Source organism: Ambystoma mexicanum, chromosome 1q (assembly GCF_040938575.1).
Source record: "Ambystoma mexicanum isolate Mex_15411 chromosome 1q, UKY_AmexF1_1, whole genome shotgun sequence".
Lineage (NCBI taxonomy): Eukaryota > Metazoa > Chordata > Amphibia > Caudata > Ambystomatidae > Ambystoma > Ambystoma mexicanum.
In genome coordinates, this window is record NC_090922.1 from 540,518,268 (window position 1) to 540,546,006 (window position 27,739).

General features: G+C 45.4%; 1 protein-coding gene across 1 annotated transcript in view; it reads left to right on the forward strand.

Moving 5' to 3' along the window:
• Window positions 1-27,739, forward strand: part of TMEM145 (transmembrane protein 145) — a 236,395-nt gene that overhangs the window by 107,542 nt on the left and 101,114 nt on the right. The window contains 1 exon segment of the mRNA XM_069640963.1: window positions 25,414-25,482. Coding sequence (XP_069497064.1) covers window positions 25,414-25,482 — 69 coding nt within the window.

A 27,739-nucleotide genomic window follows, 5' to 3' on the forward strand; every position in this document is an offset into this window, starting at 1 on the left:
AGGCCAGTTTGTCAGAATGTCCAACAGACGAATTCCATTTCCGCTCAGCTGCCCTGCACATGCGTTTAAGGGCAGCCAGGTCGGAGTCGTACCAAGAATTGCACTTTTTGGAAGGCTTCAGTCAGACCCTCATTACAGGGGCAAGAATATCAAAAGTGTTGGCGATAGAGAGATTAAGGGCAGTGAGGGCTGTGTCAGGGTGGGAGTCGGCCGCAGGAAAGGGAGGAGGAGAGTAGGTGGAGGCAAAGGCAGCCGCTGTTACTTTTGGATGTGGAGGATGTGCTGACTTAGATGTTAGCTAGGAGCCATTAATTGAAGATGAGGGTTCTGGGCTCCTTCCTGAAATATAGAAGTGAAGGAGTGATTCTAATGTTGAGGGGGAGGAGATTCTAAAGTCTAAAGGCATAGACATGGAAGGCCTGTCTTCTCTACTAATTCAGTTTCTGACCATTATGCAGCACAGAGACCGCCACCATCCAAGCTATTGATGCTCCTTCACAAGGAGGCCTTTGCTCAGAAAGCCCCTTGCGTGTGAAGCCCATGCATGTTGCTCTTTCCTTGCAAGCCCCCACTTCCTCATCCATACGTTCCCAGTCTTTGTGAGAAGAGCAGAATTGGGTGTTCCCACCTGGAAAGAATCCCACACAGTTCTATGTGGAACTGTCATATTCTCTTTAAATCCCAGACATCCCTTGATATACTTTTATACTTTCCAAGTTGGTCACAAAAAGTGCTACTCTTACGACCTCCCCCCCCCCCCCCCAGCCAGTGCCTGGAACTATTTCTGTTCTGAAGCCTCTTGAGGTGGAAAAAAAGAGTCTAGTTGTATGTCGTCCCAATATTGGAATGCCCATATGCCACCTTGAAACCCAAGCATACCGTGAAAGGAGTGAAATAAGCAGGTCTTTCCACACTAGGCCCTGCCAAAAACTTTATCTGAGAAGCCAGGCTTCATAGATGACAGTCTTCAAGGCAGTATAAATGCCCTTGAGTTTTGCCACCTTCTTTGCAATGAGGCTCCATAGAGTAACCCTTGGCACGGGGGTATGCAACAATAGCAGCAAGCTCGCACATTACCAAATTAAATTAAGCAATACACTTATGTGCCTTTCCACTGAAATTGCACAATTGCTGTTTCCCAAAAGATAAGGTGCTCTTTGCACCCAGGCACCTAAAATTGGTGTCATTCGGATTACCTGTATACTTGAAGTGCTCATCTAGATCTAATATTTTTTGCAAGTAGACCTTGATAGGTTTGTCTTCAGACTGGGCAGCCTCAGCCAAATATATTTTGTGACTTTAGGACATGGAGTCCAATCAGCAAACCTCGGATGCTGTATGCAAACCATGAGCAAAAATATAGTTGTCCTGCCCCTATTCTACAGTTAGCAAGTTTGGCAAGGCGGTTCAATTACCTGATTCCCCCATGAGGTTTCGTCCAGTCATTGTGATTGGTGCTTTTCCCTCTAGTGCTGTCAAAGATTAATTTTCCTATCCCAATTCAGCCTCAGATGGTCTTGGTCTTCCACTTCATCCTTCAGGGCTGAGGGTACAAAGATACTGGGCACAATTCCTTTTAATATGATGATGCCTTCAGCCAATGTTATCTGGCCTGGGTGGTAGAAGACAGTCTCTTCCAACCATGTGATCTTCCTTTTGGTTGTGTAGCATAAGTTCTGGTGAGCTTAGCAGTAACCTGTATTGAAGCATGTTCTGGACATTCCACCAACAGAGATATAGGGAAGCAGGCTTGCACCGGTATTGTTAGGGGTAAGCCTGGCTTCGTAAATTGCAATCCTGCATTGGCTTAAGGATATTAGAAACTCGAGTTTTATCAACCGAAGACCTTATGACCATCTGACAAATAGCAGCCAAGGCACCATCCGGATAGTCCTGCAAGGAGTGTTCACATTGCTCTGACCAATTCTTGCTCAACATCATTGCCTGACCTAGTTACAGTAGACTATGAGGCAAAATTGGTACCCTGTCACCTTTTTCTAAAAACCTGAGACACGCTGTGAACAGTAAGGGTCTGGAAATCAGTGAAAATGCCCAGTACATGGATGTGTCATCAGTACAGGAATGACACACCCGCTTATGCACATTGCCTCTGGCCTGTATTCCTGCAGCCTCTTCCAGTTCACTCATAAATACCTGACTTCACTAATTCCTAGTTTGGGGGAAGCTTTTCTATCACTTGTTAATTAGGCCCCTCGATCAGGGACACAGAGCATGTGCAGTCAGAATACACGCAATAGAGGCAGAATTTGTGAGTTTCTGACACTCACATGTTTCCACTGTGTAGACCTGGCAACCAGGAAGACTGCAATGTTTAGTGTGTTTGCAAGGTGCCTGGAAATTAGTTCCAAACAGGATGGTCCGGGCCAGCCTCAACCATGCGCACTTTGGCTTATTGTGTACTGCTGGTCCCCAGACTTTGCTGTCAGCCAAGAAGCTATCATGGCTGAGGTTCAGAGAACCGTATTACCAGAAACGCTGTGCTTTGTGCGAGTACACAGGAGTTGAAACTCTGCAGTCCCTCAGCATTAGCATCACCATTAAATACATTGTGCATGCCAACAAAAACATAAATGACACATTAGCAACCAATGCTATATAAATCTGACAAAGCAAGAGTTCTGCAGCGCACTATATGAGCAATACAAATTAAACAAACCTTATACAGGTCATTAATGATATACATCAGAACAACGTTTGACCAGGAGATCAACAAAGGATGACCTTGTGGTTTTATGCCCGGGAAGTCCACATACATGAATTTACCGCGACTCCACCTACTCTTAGAGCAGGCCCCAGTCCTAGGCAATCCCCTTGCCCTCCTGGATATCGACTTTGAGAAGGCATTTGATTCTGTAATCTGTGAGAGCCTCTGGGAGATCATGAAAAGGATGGGTTTCGGGGAGGTCTTTCTTAACTGGGTGAAACTAATCTACAATGCCCCACACGCAGAAGTCGGGGTCAATGGATGGCACTCAAGATCCTTCCCACTGGGCAAGGGCACACGCCAGGGATGCCCCCTATCCCCGTTCCTGTTTACCCTGGCTATGGAGCCCCTGGCTCGCTGGCTTCAACAGGCCGATACATGGATGGGGTTCCGTTGGCCAGGGGGAGGAGAAGACAGACTCTCCTTATACGCCGATGACCTCTTATTATACTTGGGCGACCCTGCCCACTTCTGCCCAGTGGTCACAGAGATGCTGGCACGTTTCGTAACGTTTAGCTGACTGAGGGTTAACTGGGGAAAATCTGTCTTCTTCCCGGTCAAGGGGGATGAATATGCTGTAGCACCACCCTGCCAGTACCGGATAGAGCGAGATAGATTCCGCTATCTGGGAATCCAGATCTCACGAGACATTGTGAACTATTACCTATACCCGATCATCAACCGATTTATCAATGATGCCCGACACTGGATGCTCCTTCCCATGACCCTACTGGGCAGGGCAGCGCTCTTTAAGATGTTAGTGCTCCCACGGTTCCTCTACATCCTGCAAAACTCCCCGCTCCTGGTCTCAGATGCGGAATTCCATCGAATAGAAGGCGGCTTGAGGAAGCTGCTGTGGGGAGGGGGGGTCACCCCTGCATCGCCCTTAACACATTACAGAGATCAGAATGGGTGGGAGGAATCGGGCTCGCACGGCTTCAAGCTTATTATTGGGCCAGTCAATTGGTTGTAGTGAATGATGTATTTCATGGGGATGAAAAAATGCCTCGTATCAAAACGCTACAGCTGGGACTACAAAATATGACGCAGAGGGAATGGCTTCTACAATCCCTTCCAAACCCTCCTCACAGACGGTTACAGCACATATGGCTAAGATATGGAAGAGGGCACATATATTCATTGGATGGGAAGGGAAGGTTACACAAATGCAACCTTTGTGGAACAACTCGAACCTCTCAGAACTGGGCAAACTGCCGAAATGGGCTGAGGCTCAGATTGTACTGGTTGGTAACATCCAAATTGAGGATAAGATTGTTCCATTTGAAATGCTGCAAACCACATTTAGACTGCCAGACACGGAGTGATACCACTATATGCAAATGATCCATGCACTGCACAGGTACCTTCCCTCACTTACAGATGTACCTCAGAACTCCCCTTTAGAGCGTAACCTCTGGACGGACCATATTCCCACTAAAGTCACATCTACCCTATACTCTGCAATCACTGCCTTTGCCACACCGGAACTAACCAACCTAAAATTGAAATGGGAAACTGATGTGGGCAGTATTGACCCCGAAGATTGGATACTGGCCGTGATGCACCCAAAGGAGATTGCGATCAGATCCAGTCTCCGCCTGATACAATTAAATATTCTGCACAGGATATATTACCAGAGGATGGCATTATACAAATGGGACTGTGCCCCAGACCCGAACTGCCTGCGGTGTCGAGGGGAGGAGGGCACCTTTATAACTATCCTGTGGGAGTGTCCCAAGATCCAGACCTTTTGACGGCACTGCTGCAAACAACTTTTTGATGTCATGGGGAAAACAGTCTCCTTGCACCCCAAGATGTTGTTGCTGGGTATCCTGGTAGAGGAATTCACTGCCCGCTGGGAGAGGCTATTTTTATTCACTGCATTTGGCTTAATAAAACAAAACATTGCGCAAAGATGGGGTTTAATAGATAGTCCGGCCCTGGCTCAATGGGCCATGGACATGGACATATGTGCGGCGGTGGAGCACCTTATATATACCGCACGGGGCTGCCCTGACAAGGCTGTGAAAATCTGGGGCAAATGGGCGGAGGGGAACTGATCAAAGGTGGGAAATGTGTAATGCTGCCATATGGGAGGGTGGGGGGTGTGGAAGGGCAGGGAGAGGGGAGGACAAAAAAAGCATACCAGAATCCACGGCGGGGGACGAAAGCGGCCTCCAGCCGTGTGGAGGCTCGGAGCGGGGATGGCCCGCTTCGAGCCTCCTCATTGGCTGAGGGGCTGCCACGCCCCCCGCCGGGGATTCAGGTAAAGTCATGCAATCCAGGGATTCCCAGCCGGGTAATGCCCCGGCGAGGGCCAATCAGAATGGTCCTTTCATTCTGGTTCGCCCTCGCCGGGTACTAATTTATATTAACGCACAATTAATTTTCTCTATTTATTTATCTTTAAATTTGTTTATTGCCATTTTATAGTGGTATCAGTTACATGACATTCAAATGCGCCTCGCACATGTGGTAATAACAATGCACTTTAACATAACATTAACATTATAATAAAAAACATCAACTATCTCCTTGTTTTGTTCATGTGTTCTAGTATCTCATGTCCCGGGGGTGGGGGGCGGCGTTAACGATCAGGTGGCATTAGAGGGGACGGGGAGGTTCTCAGGGGGCCAACATTGTCTCTGGTGGTTTCACCTTGGTTGCCCTTGTTTGGATTGCGGGTGTGCTTGGCTTAAGGTCATTAGTTCATGGGGGCTTATCATCAGAGGGATGGAACATATGTCTGGTGAGTTCTTTCCATGTCTCGAGCGCCCTGCTGGATTCATCAGTGGACCTGGCAATGCATTCCTTCCAAGCCTTAGTCTCCGCTAACACCCACCGTTCCGTTTCGCTGTGCCATAATTTGTACTGTGGTCCCGCAGGTATTTTCCAAGACATTGCGATGGTTCTTTTGGCCAGTATGCACGATATGTCCATGAGTCTTACCGTGTGCTTGAGCTTGGCTAGTCTGAGGTAAGTTCCTAGTAGGCACTCTTCGGGTGTCCGTTTGTATTTGGTCATGCCTTCTTCCTCGCACGTCTGTTTTACTTTCTTCCACAGAGACCTTGTTTTGGGGCATTCCCACAGCATGTCGATCAGATCAGCTTTGTCCCCTTTGCACAGTACAGTTTGGTTGTGCTTGCTTATTAAATTTAGCTATTCGACATGGGGTTAGGTAAGTTCGGTGTAGCACGTTCATCTGCTTCCGTCGGAATCTGTGGTTTCTGGACACCTCTTTGGGGATTGTGAGCGCTCTGTTCCACTCCCCTTCTTTCATTTCTCTGCCTATGTCCACTTCCCATTTATTTTTCATTTCCATGCTTCGGTGATTCGGGGATTGGGCGTGTTGCTCAGGTGGCCGTATATTTGGGATATCGGCCTGCAGTCCTCCCACAGGTTGTAGAGCAGCAGTAAGAATGGATCCGTATCAGGTTCTTTGGGCCATGTGTCCCATTTTGTGTCGTACTGTGGTGCGGACTCTTTGATACCACAGGAATTGACCTGTGTGGATGCCTTCCTTTTCATGTAGTAAGGCAAACTCTTCGAAGGTGCCCTCATCACACAGGTCTCCCCAGGTGTAGACCCCCTCTCTTTCCCATAGTCTGATTTGTTTCAGGTCCGTGACCGTTGTGCATAGGTCTGTGATCAGTGGTACTTCTGGGGCATAGAGGCTTTGCGAGTGGGTAAGCGTTTTCGCTCTGCGCCAGACCTTTCTCCCCAGTTCAGCTAGATAGGGTATGTTTCCCTGTAGTGGCGAGGGCGCCCAGACCAGTTCCTTCAGTTGGAACGGGAGGATCATGGCTTGCAGCAAGGGTGTTTCGTATGTGGGTTCGTCCGCTAACCATTTGGTCGTGAAGCTAAGTTGGGCTGACAGATAATATTTTTCCAGATTTGGAAGTTGAATTCTGCCCTGTTTATATGGGAGAACTAGCGCCGATAGTGCTATCCTGTGTCTGCCTTTCCCCCATAAGAACTCTCTTATTATTGTCTCAAGCAGTCGGAAAAAGGGTTTGTTGATGTAGTAGTGTACATTCTGGAACCTGTAGAGGAACCGTGGGAGGACAATCATTTTGAATATCGAGGCCCTACCCATCATTTATATAGGGAGTTTCACCCAAAAGGTCATTGATTTGCGCAGTGCTGGAAGTGCTGCCTTTGTGTTGTGTTCATGCATCAGTGTAGGGGTGTGCATTATTTGAACTCCGAGGTATCAGAATGAAGTGTTCTGCCATTCTATCCCCACTGCCGGAAGTGCCTCCGTGTCCCCATGTCTCAGGGCCGCTAGGGGGAACAGGCAGGATTTCGACTTGCTGAATTGGATTCCAGAGACCTTAAAGTAATTGTCCAAGACTTCGAGCATGGTGGGCACGTTTAGGTGTGGGTTTTTGACATATATAAGGACATCATCTGCGTAAAGCGAGATGACATGGTCCACGCCTCCCAGCCTTATGCCTGCATCGAAAAATTGCTTCCTAAAGTAGATGGCTATGGGCTTCAGTCCTAATATGTACAGCATTGGGGATAGTGGGCATCCCTGTCTGGTCCTTCTACACATGTCCCAGGCATCTGACACGTGTTTTCCGGATTTCACCCTTGCTCTTGGTTTAGTGTATAATATTTTAATCCATCTAGTGAACCCAGGTCCGAAGCCGAACTCCCTGAGTACCACCACTAGCCACTCCCAACATATGGAATCGAACGCCTTTATGGCATCCAGGGATAGTAGTGCGTATTAGTCCTTGTCTTTGTGTGTTTGCGCTATAATGTGTTGCAGCCTGCGTAAGTTCATGGATGTATTACGGCCCGGTACAAAGCCGCTCTGGTCAGTATGTATTATATCTCCTATTATTCTGGACAGCCGCTTAGCCAATATTGTGGTTAAAATGTTCACATCGTAATTGAGCATCGCGAGTGGGCGGTAGGAGTCACATTGGTCTGCCGGTTTGTTGGGTTTAAGTATCGGGACCACTAGCGTCTCTCTCATGCTTTCAGGTAGTATTCCTCTCTCGTATGCCTCTTGGTATACCTCATGTAACAGTGGTGTCAGGGAGGGCTCATATTTTTATAGAACTCTGTTATCTGGTCTTAGGGGACCAGGTCTTTGTAGGAGTATAGGTGTTCGTAAAAGCATTTAAAAGTATCATTTATGCTCTTCTGTGTGTGGTGTATGTTCCCCTCTTCATCTCGCAGTGAGATGGTAGGGTGTCTGGGGTGCTCCTTTTGGCAGAGCCAGGCCAGTAACCTGCCCGGTCGGTCCGCCTCTACATGTGCTCTATTTGTCTTGGCGATGTAATCAAACTTTTGTAGCCTGTTCCACGCAGTTGCATTTTTCTCTCCAAGTTTCTTAAATTCAGTTTCCCCCTGCTGGGTCCTATGGGGATGGCTTATACCCTTTCAATCTCCTTCTCCACGTGGTCCAATTCTTTTCTGAGTAGTTTCCTGATACCCCCCGCCTTTGCGATGGTTTCTCCCCTTGTCACTATTTTTAGAGCGTCCCACACTGTGCTTATGTGTTCTACACTGGCCTTGTTAACTTCTATATAGTTGTCAATAGAGTCTTGTAATTCTTCTCTAAAGGCCGGGTCCTTCAGGGCTTCTACAGGCATTTTCCACATGGGGGTCGGGGGTCTGGAGCCATTATGGTTCCATGTCACTAAGAGTGGGGAGTGGTCAGAGATGGTTCTTCCCAGGTATTGTGCTCCTTCCACCTGGGGTAAGTGTTCCCTGCCTATGAGGATATAATCTAACCTTGTGTGTAGATTATGCGGGGAAGAAAAGAATGAGTAACCTCGGGTTGTTGGGTGTGTTTCTCCCCATGTGTCCACCAGGTCCAGCCTATCTATCATGGCGGCCAGTGCTTTTGTCGCTGCCAATGGGCCTTTCATTTGGGGTATGGACCTGTCCATCGTTGGGTCATGTACGCAATTGAAATCACCCCCCCCCCCCAGATAAACAGGCCGCTTCTGTGTTGTGCGATCCTGGGGTACAGTGAGTTCAAGTAAGCCGGTATATTGTTATTGGGGAGGTAAGAATTCATGATGTATATTGCTGCTGCTCAATGTGTCCCCATAGCATGACGAATCTGCCTTCCGGATCTATCTCCGCCTTAGTCAAGCGGAATGGGAGCTGTGGGTGGATCCAGGTGTAGACTCCCCTAGCATATTTGGAGTAAGTAGTGCCGAATCCCTGTCCCCCCAATGTGTTTGGAGTTTGGGCATAGAGTCCGTCGTGCAGTGGGTCTCCTGTAGCAGTGCTATCATCACCCCTTTCCTATGTAAGTAGGCCTTAATTCTGTTTTTGCGGAGGTAAGTGCTCAGGCCTCTTACGTTCCATGTCATTATTTTTATTGCTGTTGTGGTCATGGTGGTTTGAGAAGAGTATTATGATTGTTCTGCTTCCCCATCAGGGCACAGGCTTCCCCCCTCCAATTCTCTCCCCCCCCCGGTATCGCCTGGAGACTTAACAACAGTAGTAACGTTCATTCTAGTGAATGAGAACAGCAAACTATTCAACTTTGAACTGCCCCCAGCAGTTGCTTCCAACTCGCAGCGCTCAGGGGCACCCGAGCCTTTTCAACCTTTCCAGGCCTCCCGGTGCGGGTAGTGTGTTGGCAGTTGGCCTACACGGTTTCTGGAGGGGTGTGTCGGCGTCATCGGCGCATATATGGGTTGGTGCGCTCCTGCCCGATGTTGCTTTCATAGTGCTGTGTTTCTTGTTACGGTCCAGTGGTTCCTTCTTCAATTATGCAAGCGTTGGTCCATTCCTGTTACTTTAGATAATCAGTGGCCTGTGATCTCCTTCACTGTTCCTTCCTTATCATCTGCAAGATTGTTGTGTTCGAGCCACATATTCACCGCCGCAGGAGTTTCTAGGAAGATGGCTTTTCCTTTATACAGCAGTTTGAGGCACGATGGGTGCATTAGCATGAACTTGAGGTTAAGTTCACGTAATCTTGCTTTCACCGGGATAAATGAATTCCTAGCCTGTTGCACGGTGGGCGTATAGTCTGAATACATGACTATTTTGGCATCCTGCTTCTTGATCTCCCCTCCTTCTCTTGAGAACCGCAATATTGTCTCTCTGTCGCAGAGATTTAGGACTTTTGCAATCATTGGGCGTGGGTGCGAGCCCGGGGTAGGTCTTTTCTGCAGAGACCTGTGGGCTTGCACTATCGAAAATCCATGGGACAGTTTGCCTGCCCCTATTTCTTGCTGTAGCATTGTCTCTATGAACTCTGTCGGGTCCGGGCCTTCCATGCCTTCCGGGACCCCCAGAATCCGGACGTTGTTGCGGCGGGCTCGCCCTTCCGCGTCCTCTGACCTCACCTCCAGCAGCGCTACCTTCAGTTCAAGGTCCTGGACCTTGGATTTTAGCTCCGTCGTGCTTTTGATGTTGTCCTCTAGTGTGGCCTTCGCTATGGTCACTCTTTCGGTGAGATTGCGGGCATCTTGTCTCATTAGCTGCATGTTCGACTTGACTTCATCTATTTTAGTTTCGATAGACCTGCGTAGTGCTGCTATGGCCTGCACTACTTGCGTATTGGTAGGGTCACCTTCCTGGGTCAGTATATCTTCTGTAGCCCCTGCGTCTTGCTGTTGTTTGGTCTTGACCGTTGTGAAGGAGTCCATTGTTACGGTTTTCGATTTGCCCTTAGGGGGGTGACATCTCTTGTCTCTGGGTTCGCAGTCTGCCTCCTTGTGAAGTGGGTAGATGCCTGGTCACTGGCTGTGGGTTCAGTGGTGACCGTTTCTGAATTGAGTGGTTGTTAGATTGTTGGCCGCAGAAATATGTTGTCTCCTCATTATTGTGCTTGCCTGCAGCAATATCAATTCAGAATGGTGAGGGCCCTGTCTGTTCTTTCGTGGCTGGGCAATCGTGGCGTCAGCCCCCTGATGGCTCAGTCCTTATTTCCGTGGGTCGTAGGTGTATTGGCCTGTAGGCTTTTCCCCCTTGGGCCGGAGCACCGCAAGAAGGTTTGTTTACCGATGTGTCCTTCCTTTTATGGCTCGGCTTCCTTTCTGCTCGTATTGGGTAGTTATGTTGCTTGGCCCTTCTTGCTCGTGGGCAGTCTTAGTGCTGATGTTGTTAGGCCGTTTGTTGAATGGTGGCCTTATTCATGGGAGTTTGGGGTACAAATTACAGTAGCTCGGGCAATATTCGATTTGGTCGTTTTGTGGTGTTTACCTTCTGTTCGCGTTTTGCTGCGTTATATCTGTGCCACCCCAGACCCTTTGGGGTGTTTTTGGGCCCCTCTGTTCTGCTGCACAGGTAGTCTCTTCATTTCCAGGGGGGTGCTATAGCGGTGCCCAGTCCCAGTTGTCTGTGAAGAGCAGTAGCCCTCCTTGAGTCTCCGTCTGGGTCTTCGGTGCAGCCCGCCTTCAGGCCGCCTCCTCGTTCTATGGTAGCTGCTCCGCAACCTCGGCAGGCCCGTCTAGTCGGTGGTCCCGGTGGGGTTCGCCTTCCGGTTCACCTCGATTGAGCTCCGGGGGTCAGACTGGGCAGTGGCCGTTCTGTGCGGTAGTTTACCGTGCTCGTGCTTCGGTGCCAGCCAGAAGCCCCGTCGTTCTCCTTTCCCTCTGCAGTCTCTGGGCTTCCCGCCGGAGCCGTCTCTGCCCCGGCTCGTGTTCCAGGGAGCCGGGCACTGGCTCCCACCGGGTTGTCTCCAATGTGCAAGGTAGGGGGTGTCAGTTTAAACTTTCTCCTCTCGGCAGACGGTCTGTTCCCCGTCGTTGCGGCTTACAACGGAGCTGCAGGCGCCGCCATCTTGCGAGTCCAGGGGGCTCCACTTTACCCTCTCCAACTGCCTGTTGTGTCAGTCCGATTTTTTGCAGGAGCAACGCAGAGTGTGGAGAAACGGTTCCCCTTCACGCTGCTTCCAAATTTATGGCCGTATTTCTAATATTTAGTGAACCATTTGTTCCGTTGCAGGATCCCGGGAGGAGCGCTGGCGGATTCCGCCTTTACGCCATGCGCGTTGTTAACGCCCCCCTTAATTTTCTCTATAATAATGTTTCCAAGAACTCAGGAGAAGTAATTCAGTGTTCATGAATGTTATTTAAAATCTCATGTTAGAGAACTAGAATTGCAAGTAAGTAAGATTGTGATCTATGAAACTCCTTTCCTGTCTTTGTGAAGGAGAAACATAGATGCCATTTAGGCACAGGGCTCTACATCCAACAGTTAAATAAGCGACCTCACACAGTTTGAGAAAATATTTTTCTCACAGGGATACTAAAGAGCTACAAGACATGCAGACGCCTGCTTAGAAAGCTATATGAAAACTTGGCATTAGGATCTGAGCAAAGTTCTGATTAAAGTCTGCTTCAATGGCTTTTGTGACTACTTGTGCTTTCCTTTCTGTAAAATGTTTTCACTAATTCTAGTTCCAGATTCAAATAATTGGAAATGCAATAATTACTGAAAAAATTGAAAAACAAATATAAATAATTGAAGATAACATTTTTCATGACATTCTATTCAAATCAATTATTGAATTGAATTCCGTTGGAGTAACACAATCAATTATTATACATTCTAGTAGTAATCCGTTTATTCTCAATCTATATTCTTGTGAAAATCCATTTTAACATTTTTTCATCTGTAAAATAAAAACAGACGTCCCTAAATATTTTTTTATTCTCCATAATGTTCTGAAAATGTGAACATATATCCGAAAGTTTTCAAATACTTTAATTATTTCATAGGCATTCTGTTGGAAGAAAGTAAAAACAAACAACAACTTCCTTGCATCAGGATGGAATGAAACTGCAGTATGCATTTTCCTTGCTGCATGTCCTAAACATCAAAAAGACCTATATTTACTTTTTTTTTAAACTGGCATGTTCATTATTTTTGCAGCTTTCTCAAAAAGGTGGATTTAAACATTGAAAGCATATTTATTTTCATTGCAAAACTGAAAAAACAATTAGATTGTAATCGTCCATCATTCAAAATCATCAAAAACGGTTTCAGTTATTTGCAATAGCTACTTTCCATTCACACACCAGCCATACCTGTTTATATATGCGTGTCAGATTCGTTCTACCTTGGTGGCAAAAACATGATTTAATTTTCAAGCACAATATGCAGCCATTCTTGAGTTAACAGTCTGTACAATACGGATCGCTGTTTTAGTTGTCACTGCTGTTATGCAGTTTAAATTCTTTTTTGTATCACTGAAATTGTAACATAGATCACTGTTTGCAGTGTGCTCAAAAGCAAGGCAAAGCATTTCAGCCAATTACAAAAGTTATCATAATGACAAAGACTAAATAAAGAAATAGATGATGTTAAACTCCCTTAAAAGACTGTTAGTTATTCCTTTAGCAGATGATCCCAGGAAAACAATAGAGAAAAAGACTTTCAGCAGCATACCTGTATCTCAATGGCATCATAGTGCGGTTCACCAATGGTTACCAAAAGGGACTTATGCAGAGGTCACTACATCATCATAAAAATGTTATGTGTGGAACTAAGTGTGGTATAAAAACAAAACATGGTGTCATTGGCTATAACCAGTTTTGTACTCCACAATCGTAGCTTACATCAGAGATCTATTTTTGGTGGAGTTACACATTTGTTTTTATTTATAACACCACTCGTTCGTATCTCCAATATATAGCGAAACAAAACTAATTGTTCTTCTGGTTTGTTGGACTGAGGAACACACTATTTCTCTTGTGTCATAATTAAAGTTAATATTTAATATCATTATAATATTTGCCATTTATATGTTGAACTCCACAGTATGAAATGTGTCTTAGCACTTTATTGTGTGGGTTAATATCGCCCTACTCAATGGCATTCAATTGATCAAGCCTGCAAGGATGAAGGGCTGAGCTGGCCCTTACTACTAACTGCTATTATGCGGTCAGAAAATCCGGGCGTTTTTAGTTGATTGACCTTATATTTTTATTTCTATTTAATGTTTACCTTTTGTAGGAAAAAAGAAAATACCCCATTTTAATATTAACAATTTATTAACATCTAAAAGTGGACTGTTTTCATTTTGTTCGGCACCTACTAACCATTATCAATGAAAGAAGGCTTTTTATGTGCATCTCGGTCATTTGATTCAGAGGGTAGTAAAGTTATATTCCTAGTGCTTGTGGTTATTGATAAAATACTTTTTCAGTATCTGCCTTTCTTTGAAATATTTGTATTTGTGAATATGTGCGATGGTTTAATTTATTTGTAAAACAATACTCTAAACTATATAAGTAAGTAACAGTTACAATGACATTTTAATACAATCAATCATTAAATTATATGATATAGCAATTTTAACATACAGTAATAGATTAATCATTGGTTCCCAATGTTCAGCTAACCCACTTCACTCAACCACTGTTTTGAATTAGCCCAGACACTCTATTGGGAGTTGGAGGTTGGACCTTCAGACAACTCCAAAAGGTTGCAATGTATTCTAGTGAAGAAACCCAAAATGGTAATGAGCCAGTTACCCATGGAATTAATTGCAAACAGATGAAGTTGTGAACTGATTTAAATAGCAGAGTAGCCCTTGAGATTTGAGGTTTGGCATGCAGGCTCGGACTGGCCTATAGGGCAATAGGGAAGTGCTCGAAGTACAGATTTAACATTCTAAAGGGTGCCATTTTGAAGCAGTACTTCATTGTGCAGCTGGCAGTTCTGGTCAATAAATTGAACGGTCTTTACAATGCATTGTTTGCAACACATTTTACCAAAAAACTCCCCTTTGTATACTACTCAATCAATCACAAACGGAACAAGTTGCCATTTACAAATGGGGTCACTTTTACATTGGGGACCTAGCCCATTTTAAGCCCCAAGTCCGACCCTTTTAGCGTGCTGTTGTGAAAGTGGATGGGGAGGCACATTTTAGAAATACTCCCAATTGGGCAGCTTCCATACTCCGAAACTGACCATTCAGCCATAATTTCCCTGTGAACAGCTTGTAGAACATCAATGCTGCGAACAATCTTGACATTTCTTGAAATCCCTGATTCCCATTTCTTCAAGGGCACAAGTGTAGTGGCAACTGATGCCTCATTTCTTAGAGTAAGTCTATTGACTGATGAAACTGTGGCCATTGTCTAGCTCACTTGTAAGATCCAGACAACCTGACCCCTAAAAATAAAATCTTTAAAATGTCATGCCTGGTCTAGCATAATCATGTTTTGAATTTGTCACAGATGCTTAAGTGTTTACATGGACTCAAAGCACATTATGCGCTCTAAGTGTTAGCTGTGGCAAAGGGACCATGTGGTCGTTGTCAGAAAGGCCTGGACAAAGTATCCGTAGGCCCGTCGAAGACAGCTACAACCCAGAAAGCTATATTCCCTGGCCACGTCACACCACCTATTTTGGGAAATCCGTCACGCGGGGGCCACACCTCCCAGTTTCCTCTGTGTCAAAGGGTAAACGTGGAATGGATCTGGGAGAGTCACTATAGATCCAGAAGAATTGTGACTAGTTGGGGCAAGGAAGGATGCTAGAGAACATAACCCAAGCCCAAGTTATCTAGACCTGGCTAAATAACCAGACTGACAAGAAGTACATTTTTCATAATTCCATTCTTCCACAGAGTGAAAACCAGATGGGACTAGAAAGACACAGCAGCACAGAAATGCTTTCCACCGTCAAGGGGAACTCACGCCCATCTCCTATTAATAACCAGGATGGCAGAAGGAAGTCCAGCCGTCGCCCATGCAGCAACTGGATTGCCCAGAGGGAACTCACACGTTTTCCCTCACTATCAGAAATACACATGAGAGGAAAGTTGCAAGAACAAGGAAAGAGTCCCCTGCAGCCACTCCCTTCACTGAAATCAATGGGAGAAATGCTATCCTGAAATTACAAGCTGAAGAAACGGTTTTGCAATCTCCCCACCCATCAAAATTCTCAGCAACTACCCTGATCTGTTGTGTACAAGAAACAACCAACAAAACCTCACAGGTGGGGATATCCAGCCAGAGGCCGGGAGGGAGAACAGCAATTGGCGTCCCACCAAGTGTAAGGAACATTATGGAAAGGGATCCAAGGTGATGGATGGCTGATTTAAAGACTTCTTCCAAAGAGTTGGGACTACAGAGCATCATAACACTTACAGGGCATGCCCAAGCTCAGGGTGAAACTGTTTAATCCCAGCCCTATATAATGGCTAGTTCCCAGGACAGCAGTGAAAGGGAGTTTGGGAATTGTAAGGAAGGCATGGTATCAAACAGTGAAGACAGACACAAATGATCACAGTTAAAAGGTGTTTATTGAACTTCAATGGGTTGATTGAATGCCTATCTAACCTAAATCTACGGATGGGAGCAAGCTACGACCATCAAATAATAATAACACATTCCTAGTCGAGTCTCTGACAAAATAAATGGGCTGATACTAATAAACCTATTGCCAATCCTTACTTCTAAATACAAAAGGGTGTGGGACAATTGTGTATGCAAAAAGGAAAGTGTTCAAGAAATAATATGCAGGACAGTTGAGCAGTTGGCTTCCCTTCCCCATGTTTTCAGCTCAGGACAAGGTGGCACGTTCGAGCTTCGCACAAACACGATGGCTTCTCTGCCACGAGTATAGCGCGCAAAGCATAGGAATCAGGGCCTTCTGCCAAAGCCTCTTTTCCAATAACAGGCCTATCATAACAAGCAAATATCAATGTTCTACTCATATCAGGATCTTCACATGCACAAGTTCTTGCTTCCAGTGTTCATCATGAGTCTCTCTCCTTCAGGCTTAGACCCCCTTCTTCCCGCAATGTTTACATTTGGTCTCCCTCATTTCGGGCTCTGACCATGGATCTCCCTCGTTCAGGCTGGGATCACTTTAGCACAATATTCCCGTTTGGTCTCCCTCGTTGGGGCTCAGACCATGTAATGTCACTGTCTATGGTTTCCTCTTGATATCGCAATCGAAGACTTTCGAATGTGAGTTGGGTTTTTCTTAAACCGTCGCAGGACCACTTCGATTCACTTCACACAATGTTCTGATCAATCTTCTTCTTTCGTTTCTGCCAGTTGTTGGCGGGATACCTTACAGAGACCTTCGATTGAGCACATTCACGGTGCCGGACCACTCTGTCAATGGTATTGTATCTTTCCTTCTCAAGTTCAAGCATTCATGAGCAGTTTAGCTTTACTTGCGTTCGTTCTAGCACTCATTATACAATGTTGCCGCTTGCAACCTTGCCTTCAACACAGACTGCATCAGTCTCCCAACTCACTGGGTGTGTTGATCTCTGTGGCGCTTCTTTGTTCTTGGAGCCAAGGACGATACCACAGCGGCTGCTGCTGCTCCCCGCCTTGGTCGGTTACTCGAGAGGGCTGCCGGTATTTACGACACACAATGCAGGATTCTTCAGTCTGGTTTCCTGGCCTTACACATTTTGACTCGAAGGTTTCTTGAGAGTAAGGGTTTTTTGCCAAAAAGGTCGAGGGGATTTCCCTTCTTGCGAACCCTTCTTGATTTGCCATCTTTCTCAACTCGTTCAGATAGCGACTCGAAACTGCTGTTCCCTCGTGTGCCTTGCCTCGCTCAGAGTGTGCTCTCGTGTGCTGCCTTTTATCCATGTGGGGAAGTTTAATGGAAGTCAGGTGTGAGTGATTGTCAGTAATTGTCTGACTTTGCCTGACCATAGTAGCGGGACATGTCAGATACACTGCTCGGGTGTGATTCTGTTTTCGGGAAAGGGGGGGGGGTAAAGTTCCCACATATTTTACCTGGTAGGATGGGGTAAAGGTGTTACAGGGCAGGGATACCACGCCCCACCATCTGATGTCCCACCACTCCCTGAAGACCCATCACCCAGGTGATCCTCCCGCACTGGTCCACCCCCAGGGTCTGGCTCCAAAGTCGATGGCTGTGCCCTGGCCACCTGAGAAAGAGATCCACGGGCACTAGCGGGTGAGACACCTTCTGGTTTCTCACAGAATGCAGATCTGAGTGTGAGTTTGGAGGTGATGAGGGAAAAGCGGAGCCTGGGGAAGACAGAGGCCGGAGGTGATTGAGAGGATAGAGTACGATGGCAGGAGGGAAGGGCCTGAAGGAGGAAGGATGAGAGGAGAGGAGAGGAGTTTGTTAAAGTGGACGAAAGTGCTAAGGAGTGTTTGTGAAGGGCATCAACAGGAGAGAGGAGGTGGTAAAGAAGAATGAGTAAGTTGTGAGGGGAAACATCAGGAGAAGTGAGGTGAGATAGAGGGGATGGAGATTAAGGATGTGGAGAGGAACAATGTCAGGAAGTGCTGAAGTTTACTAGGGAGGAGATTGAAGAGAAATTGAATCAGCGAGGAAGCAGAAGGTTTAAATGGGGAAAGGGGGAAAGTAGCGACAAAGGTGGTGAACATGCTGTTATTTTTGAGGGGAGGAGAGGAGGAACACCTAGGGTGAGAGAAGAGACAGTGAAGATAAGGAAAAGGTCAGAATAGGAGGTGCAGCAGAGATCCCTTTAGGCACAGGGCCATTGTGAATCATTGTGGCAGTAGAGGAGGACAGGGTGTCAGGCACAAGAGTTAGGACCATGGGACAGGTAGGTGATAAGAATAACACAGATAAACTTAGAGAGAAAGTATATTTACCCCTCTCTTAGGTGTTGCTCTGGGGAGTTGGTTCTGTCACCCATTCCCAGAAGCAACTTTGCCCAGGCCTACCGTGCAAGCACATGAGGATCCCCAAGGTCACATAGGGTTTTCCCTGGAGATGAAGACTGGAAGCAGAGGACCTGAATATACAGAAGGAAAATCCAAGATGAAATATGTGGGACATTCAAACCCCCAAGAGTGTGGATAACTGAGAATATTTCCAGAGAAGGGATCCCTAGATTTAGAAACATGTTGGTGAACCCAGAGGCTTATTTGAGTGTCATGACTTGATTAGTTTGAACTTCAAGGAGAAGTTAACCCATTAATGAGTTGTGTTTTCATGCATTTGGCGGCTCCTTCACCTCTCACTATTATTCTGGTGGCATACATTGCTGCTTCATATTGTTCCACTCACATTTGATAAGTTGACCTGGTATAGCGCTATTGCTGTTTTTATGTGTGACTTCTATGAGCCATGGACTGTTCATTTCAGGACTGGGGACTTGGTAAAGGTCTGAGAAGTGACTAGACATAGATGCAATCACCGGATTCAAGGTGCATAGATAGTGCTGTAAGAACGTTACATAACAAAACCAGGGAAGCTAGAGCGCAAGGATTGTCCAAACATTATTGTAAATTTATTAAAGGTGGAATTAACTGCCATTTTAAGAGAAGCTATTGCTTTGAAATATAATAACACAGTACCTTTTGTGAGGATTCACAGAGGAGAGCCCTTCACTGTGAGGTTAGGACGATGGGCCGGCTATGCAACATTCCCCCTAGGGGTGGCGGATTACGGACCTCACAGGGAGAGACTCCCTTCATGGGGACAAGGACTCCCAATCTGTGATGGAAAGCCCTAACCCCTTTACCTTTTGATACCATGTAATCCTCTAGGTCTTCTAAGAACCAACCTGAGAAGACTACTGTCTATTATTGAAATACTGCCTCCTTTCTGTGATGAATCCTACTGATCCTGATCCTTCTATAAAACCCTGCCTAAAGTCTCCTGCCAGGTGGCCAGGGAAAGGCAGATGCTCCCTAATCCTGATCTTGGGGGTGGTGTACTGTGGAATGTTCACCTGGGAGGAGCCGAGGCCCAGGGTGGTGAGGAGATCTCATGGGATGAAACACAACATTTATCCTTAAGAAGGGAGAATCTTTCCAAGTTGCCAACGCATGTAATGGATTATTGTCACAATGATATTTTGGAACCACATAGCAAACCTGTGGAGTGAGGCACAGTTGACATAAGATCTGTAAAAACCACAAGAAAGTAAAAGACATTTAAACCTCCTAAGGATAAAAATCCCCCTTACTCTCAAAGGTGCAGTGAAAAGGAATCTATGAATGTTATCTTAAAGAGACTGCCTCCATCTTTCCCAATAACTTCTGATGATTCATGCTTAAATGTCTTTAAATGTCTTTAAGGAAAATAAATACATCCTTAAAAATAAGAAGTTGCCAAAAAGCCTTAATTTTGGTGTGAAGGACTACAAGTCCCATAATCCCATAGGCACTGAGACGAGGAAGAGGGCCGAAGAGCAATGCTTCAGCATTAGTCAGGCAATTAAGCCTACAAACCTACACCTGAGGGAAGATGAGAGGCTTAAAAGGCCCCCTCAGGTGCAGGCCATTAGAAGGAGCTGGAACTGTGGCTGAAGTGCATGCACCAGCAGCAGAAGCAGAAGCAAAATGAAGAAGGCACAGTGTTGGCAATCCAGGCAGAAGTGGGAGAACCGAAGGGACGGTGGGACTCTGATGCAGCAGATTTCACCTGCTTGTCCTGTGGGGGTCCTGTTTCCCCAAACTCTGATATGCAGAGGTTGCGCCGCAGAAGGCGTGAAGGATGACTGCCTTTCTCCACGTGAATCAAATTGCAGAGACTGCGCAGCAGGAAGCGTGTCAGAGACTGTGGCGTGAAGTTGCTGTGAAGCTGTGGGTCTCGGGAGTGAGAGGGGCTCCTTAATTAAGTGGCCGGACCAGAGACACCTTCAGTGAGTCTAACCGAGTGTTCTGATTCATTGTGCAAGCACTGCCGGCAACAGTATCCAGAATTTCAATCCCTCGCGTATGAGCAAAGTGATTTTAAACCTATTGTTGATTGTTTAACAATGGAATATTTTAAATGTAGCACTTGCATCGAAGCAGACCTTTCTTCTTTCACTTGCATAAGGACAAAACACAGTGAAACTTTATTTGCTTATTCTTATGAAAACACATGAAAGGAATGGTTGCATGTGCTTATTTCGGATTGACAATTGAAGATGAAAGTGCAAACATTGGCGTTAGACGTGGTAAAGAGCAAGCATTGCCATAGCCAAGAACAAACAATATGTTCCCCCAATTAAGATTTAAACCAGGTTTTCCCAGAGCCAACAAATGGTCTGAGTGTTACTTGTAAGCCAAATAGAATATCAACAATACCTAAGACAAGTGTGTGCAAGAATTACCTGAAGAGAGTGACAACAAAGCTTCTGGGTAATTATTCTGGCTAACAGAATACAGAGGGATAAAGGAAGGGTTGGGGAAGGGAAACCTGCTGCTTGTAATTGTTATTTGAAGTAGATACAACCTACATTGCCAAAGCCAATAGGAAGAAGAGAGAAGTGTGTCCTAAAGGCAATCTTGGGTTGCCATGGTTGGCAATCTTGGGTTGTCATAGTTGCAGATAGACAAGATTGGCAAAGAGGCTGCCCCTCTGGAAAGGGAGTATTCAGAGGAAGAGTGCCTTGCTTACTTGAAGGTGTGGAAGTACCATAAAGTGAATATTGTCATATCTAAAACTGTAGCATAGTTACAAGGTACTGCAGCTGTAGCAGAGTTAAAGAAATACTGAAACTCTGGTAGTGTCATAAAGTACTGAAGCTGTGGTGGTGTATTTGGTTGTCAGAAGATTTGATACTTCAGTAGCTCAATTGATGGTGGAATACTATGAGGAAGAGGAGTAGACCCACAGGGTAAAATCTTGCAGACGTTGCTTGGAGATGAGAGTTGCTAAAAGGAAAGCAGCAGTGCTGTGAAGTCATCCTGACAAAGGTACCAATCGTGCCACCTAATATTATACAGAAAGACGTACAAAGTGTTGATCAAGAACTGTGGTTCATTAACATTATCAGAAGTTGTGCTTATGTTAACCTAACAAAGAACTGTATTATTTCTTCATGGACAACTCGAGGTTGTGGTAAAACATCTTGGCTGGAAACATTGATGCTATTGGATGACATGGAAAGTCCTTAAAAGTCCTTATTCCAGCTAGAAGAGAACCTTTTCTGTTGTTTGAACTTTGGTTAACAGACCTTTACCTTTGATATTGAAGGAACCAAGAACTGATCTAAGACTGTGTTATAAACCTGGATCAGACTGTGCTAAAAACCCGGATTTCTATGTTTCTTTCTTTTCTTGTTGAACATTGAAATTGGAACCTGGGGAAGGGGAGTTCACCCAGGTTATCAAGAAAGACAGAGAATATCATTGTTGATGCTATTGTGAATGATCATACATTTCTTTGTGTATTTTATGTGGAGGTGTGAGGACCAGATATCCAATGGTAGAGTGTTTTCTTTTAGTTTTGACCTGGGAAATCCTCATCAGTGTAGCGATAGTGAGGCGTTTGGTGAAACTTAATATTTAATAAAATGGCATATTTTGAGAAATCATCCAAAAGTGGTCCACCTCACGTTTCTAACCCCTCACATTTCTTATATAAAATTTTACTCCATCAAGATCATGAAGAACGAAAGGAACATATAAAGCAATATTGAGTCATCTACTAAAAGTACTAAAAGTAATGAAAGGAAGAAGATTGAAGAAGTTATGCAGACTACTACTTTTACAGCTACAGACAGTACTAGAAAGAGGTGGCCCAAGAAGGCATGAGTACTTCAGAGACACAAAGGAAAGACTATTGTACCATGCTGGGGACGACCCAGCTTCAGGACATCAAAAGCAAGGAAGGACACCTTGGAAGGGTGGGAAGTTCAAAGCTCGGAACGAGGAACTCTTAAGAGGGAGCAAGTCCTTGGTCAAGAGGACGGCCTGGAAAGGTCGGAGCAATCCTCCAAAGCCAGAGGGAGGCCCGACCTGAACAGAAGCTTGAGAAAGGCAGACGGTGGCATGACCTCAAGAAGGTGGACTGTGTGGTCCTTCAACAACGTCGACACTGAGAGGCCGGAGACAATGCGGAGCCGCAGCAAAGCAGCACGAAGTGAAGAAAGTGTCACGGCGAGCAGCCGAAGAGAGCAAGCCAACCCAACACTTCAGGGAGAACCGCTGCCAGCAAACTGAAGGTACCGGGAGCTGCGCTAGACCCGGTAGGGGCTTGGGAAAGTGTGACAAATGCATCAGGAGTAAGCTTCCTTGTCACAGTAATAGGGTTGAAGACATCACCAGTGAAGATTGCATCAGGAGTAATCTCCCTCACCACAGTAACCGTGTTAGAGATACCACAAGCAAAAATGGTAGGACCAAAGTTACCCAGAGTGAGGAGGGCAACAAGAACAATCTTTCTACTCAGAAGAATCGAGAGAAAGATTTTAACAGTGAAGCATGAGTTGGGAGTAATCTCCTGTGTCACAATAATCAGAAGAGAGGCATCCAGAATCAAGGAAGTTGCAAGAGTAGTCTCTTTGCCGATAGTGCTATTAAGAATAATGAAAGAAACCAAGTATACTTTGGGAGTGACCTCCCTTGCTTCATCACTAAAGGAGAAGATCCGGGAACCCTGGGAGTTTATATTGTGTTAAAAGGGAAGAACTATTGGACAGTTGGTCAAACCAAGGAAAGTCCCTGTGGGAACTACAGGGACTTTTAAAGGCTGTTACCAGAGACTGTCCAAAAACAGCCTCTATGGCAGACACAGTCTGACCTGGAGAAGGGAGTCATTCTCCTGGCATTGTTTCTGTGTGTTAAAACCTTTCTTTTTATTAGGGGCAGTGGGGGTATAGGAGAGAGTTGAAGAGGATGGACTCTTTACTTTGACATCCACCCTGACGACTAACACCTGAGTTAATTTATATTTTAGGTAGGGCAAACCCTCTAGTGATAAGGAGAGTTAGGCTCTTTTCTCCTTTGTTAAATAAAGCTTGTGAGTCAAAATACCACCTATTTGTCTTCTGGCTTACCACATTCCACTTGTGGAGGAATTCATGGGCTTGGATGACCCTAGGGCCTTGGTTTGAAGTTGCAGATGAGAGTGTTAATCCAGGGCAGAACGTGGTCCAGGGCTATGTTTTTAAGGTTTCTGCTGCCATTCTATGCAGGTCTATCCCGCAGTCATGTCACATGGGCCATCAAGCTGTTTGCAGGGACTCACCCCTATCCCATGCCCCCTTCTGTGTGCCGGACATTTGGGAGAGACAGAGGAAGTGGGGAGATCTTACCGCACTCTGGATATATGAACATCGGGACAAACAAATTACAGGAGACTCAAGGAACTGATGTAGAAAATCTGACAGCTTCCTGGGATGTGAGGGGGGGATAATGAGCAATCAGAGGAGCACAAACAAGAGCAAAGGAGAGTGGAGTCCTGCTGAAAAGGCATGGGTGGGGAGTTAGTGGGCCTAGAGTTCATGGTGCACAGAACCCTGGGGTATTTATTGCCCTGATTACATTTATTTATTTTGTTGCAAAGACATGGTGCTTCGAACAGAAATACTTGAATAAGCACACATTGCAGACATTGAAGCAGTCCCACGAACGGATACCTTACAGTATTAACACACACACAAGCATAAGGTTTAGTCAAACTAATTATACTTATTGATGGAGGAAGTGAGGGTGCAAGGAGTATAATGGACTGGGATAGTGCAGAAGTGAAGGTATAGAGGTGGCGGTGTCCAGTACCTTGTGGCACATAGAGAAAGCATAATCCTACACCGAAGAGACTATTAGACGCACCGTTTTTTAAGTGCAGTGGGGTGGGGGGGTTAAAGTAAGCCACTTCAGCTACAAGTTGTTTCCCTACAATGTTTGCCCTCAAAAGCTCCAAAAAGAACTTTAAACACTGTCTGCTTAAAAGCTACACCCAAAACAATGATTATAGTCTCACGTTATACTCTGAAAATCTAAATTGACTGTTTTCCTTTACCTGCATCCTGCCTACATGGAAGACCACTTGTTTGTCTGCCCCTCCCAGATTCCCAGATCCCCAGATCATTGATTCCTGAGCATTGATAGTCTGCTTGAATCAGATCACCTACCTCTTTATCATAATCCTATACAACAGTGGCAAAATACGGGTCCAAATAAATTGGCCCATTTTGACTGATTGTTGTTTCAATTAGCTTAGTTGGTAAGGAGTCTCCAATTCTCTCCAACTCTTCCTCCCATGTCCACATGTCCTACCTGACTTACTCCTGGCAATACTTTTGGGCACACAGCATAAAGGCCAAACCCGCCTCTGAATAGCCTGACATTACCCCTTCAAAAACCATCAGCCCTTTACCAAGCCAAGGGCCATGGAATTGTCCTGTTTCACTCTCACTGAATGACCGCCCACCCACCCTTGTCAAACTTAGACACAACCAACTCAAGAGCTCGTTCTGCATTCTCGAACTACAACAGGATTGCCCAACCTCTCTCCCACATTCAATTTACCCGGAGTGTCAAACCCATTACACATACAGCTGTGATTCACCACACACTAGCCTCCATTCTGGTTGTAAACATACCATTGTGGGAAGGATGTTCTCTTTGGCATCTTGAGCAGGAACCTCTTGTTGGTTCACGTGCAGGATATTCGTCTATTTGGTCTTGCGAGGCAAGACTTGTCACATGTTTCATGCCTATCCCCATGGAAAGGGGTTACCCATATGCCTCTTCATCAAGAGGCTCTCAATGGCACAATGTTGTGCATGGTCTCATCAGTGCATTTCTCTCCTGGGCCTCCCAAAGCATGATGTTCCCCAATGTCTTGAAAGGCACATTAGTCCCTTCAGTTTTAGGGGAAGGATGTTGTACTCATAGGGAAGGATGCTACCCCTAGCCTTATGGGTAGGATGTTATTTTTGAGTGAAATGATAGTCTCCTTTGCCTTGTAGGCAGGAGGTTTCACCTCAACCTTTTGGACAGGTTGTTCTATTTGGCCTCTTTGATGGTGACCCCCCTCTCCTCTCTCTGCAGATATCTTGAAGGGACGACAGCTCCTGCACACCACATACAAGATGTTCATGATTGCAGCTGGAATTGAGGGTGAGTGCATGACGATCAGTGCTGCTTTCCTGCCACCATGGATATTTGCTCTGCCTGCTGACCGTTTTTCTTCTGCTAACATGCCTTTCTTTTCTGTTTTTTTCTACTTTTATTTCGTAATGAAAAACCTAGAATGGATAATGTGAGACGAGGAATAATATTTGGAGGGAAATATTGGTCAAAATGAATTATACGATTATAAGAGTGAATGGTACGTTGCTGAACGAGCAGGGTGAGTAGAGGCAGTCCTGTTAAAGGATGGCAGCGAGGGTAGAAGAGATCCTGTTGGGTGAATATTGAGGTGGTTCTGCTGAATGACTTCGAGGACTTCAGGCAGGGTAGAGGGGATTCTGCTGATGGATATCAGTGAAGAGAAATGACTTTGCAGCAAAATAGATTCATATGATCTGCACTATCATGCCATATAGAGGTTGGATTTAGATGTGCATGTTATTTTTTGCAAATATTGCAAATAAAGGGGTTTGCACTGGGTATATCTGGAGTGACTGCCTGCCACTCCAGATGACGGAGAGTAGACGATGACACAGAACCTACACCTTTAAGAAATCATCTTAGATTTGTTTTCTGCCATTGGAAGACATGCAGTTGCAAAACCTCACTTAATGGAAACGCCAGTGGTGGTCGTGCATCGAAGGATACAGGTGGGATCAACATACATATCTGGTACAAAAGCGGCTACATAAAATGTATTTTAAACTTTAAAAACCAAGTTGTAAGAAGGACAAATTTGTTTAACTTCTGCCAGGGGTACAGTAGGAGGTTTAATAAATAAAGACAGGTAGATGTGAGTCACAAATAGAATTTGCAATACATTTCAATTGGAGTTTTCTGACACTGCAGAGAAGGAAGTATTGGGCTGAGTAAGCTATGAGGCATCGCTGTTGGAATCAGTGAGAGAGGTGTGAGGAGTCGGGAATGAAATGCAATCACAAGTTATGCATGGTTTTGGCTAAAGACTTTTATTGAAAAGAAAAAGGGGTGGGAAAATGCCTTGCTGTCCCTACTCTAGGCGTGTTTTCCTACCTAAAATCAAAACTAAGGATCTGTCAGTGTCAGAATGTCAAAAACAAAACCATCCTGTGTCCAAAGTACTATTCTGACCCTCACATTCTAGAAAAACGAATTCTAAGGTGAAAAGGGTAATGTCTTTGGCCTTAAGTGCTTTAGAATGTTCAAAAAGGAACAAAATGTCTGTCAAGGATGGAGATCCTTATTCAAGAGGGTGTTTCCCTTCCCCTGAGTTTCTCTTCACTTCTTTGAAGATTACCAAGTAACATTTTCTTGTCCAACAACAAAACTACTTTCAACACAAAGGTTTCTCAAGGATGAGCATCCTTGCTCCAGAGGCTGATTCTCTTCCCCTGGATTCCTTCTGCTTTCTTGGACACCAAAGGTTTATCTAGGAGAGATAACTTTTTTTTTCAAGAAGGTGGTTCCTTTCTCCTGGATTTCTCTCCACCTCCTTGTCAGGATATCTGGTGTACTCCCCTTCCCAGAGTTTGCTCCTTTTCTCTGTATCAACACAGCTTCAGTCCTGATATATCCTTCTCAGGACCCTTTCTTGTATACTTCTATAATTAACCACCTTGTCCTTGCATACTTCTGTACCAGGACTTCCTTCACACTCTTGTGACTGCCTGGTGTACTCTGCTGCCAGGGCTTTTCTGTATTTCACACACTTGCAACTGCCTGGGATACTCTCCTGCCAGGGCTTTTCACTGGTGAGCTCTTGCTCACTCTTGCAGATTTGATAGTCCTGTACGTTTGCCTTATTGGGCAATATATTCTGCATGATATATATTGTCTTGTCTGGGTTTTTCATATACGTATACTGCCTGCCTGCATTGGCACATTTGAAAGTCTCTCCTTTCTGTATTACTTTCCCTTTTTGTAAAATGTTCTTTCACCCGTTCTCTCTCTGGTTTTACAAAATGCTCTTATTCTCTTTCTCTCTCGATTCCGTTATTCCCAATTATTTGAATTCAGCGTGGCCGCCAATATACTCTAGTGTCCCTTCTTTGCCTGGATGGACTAACCGGCTCTTGAAGGTGTTCCTTGTTCCTACCGTGTCCAACAAGTGACAGTATTTTGGTGCTTACTCTCTCGCAGCCATTTTCCCTCAGCCTTCCTGCTCTTTGCGCCTTCAGCTGGGCTTGTCTGCTTCTTATTGGACTCAGGGAAGTGAAAAGCTACCTCCCGACACCTGCAAATGCCCAGGAGTCCTCCAATGACTTCT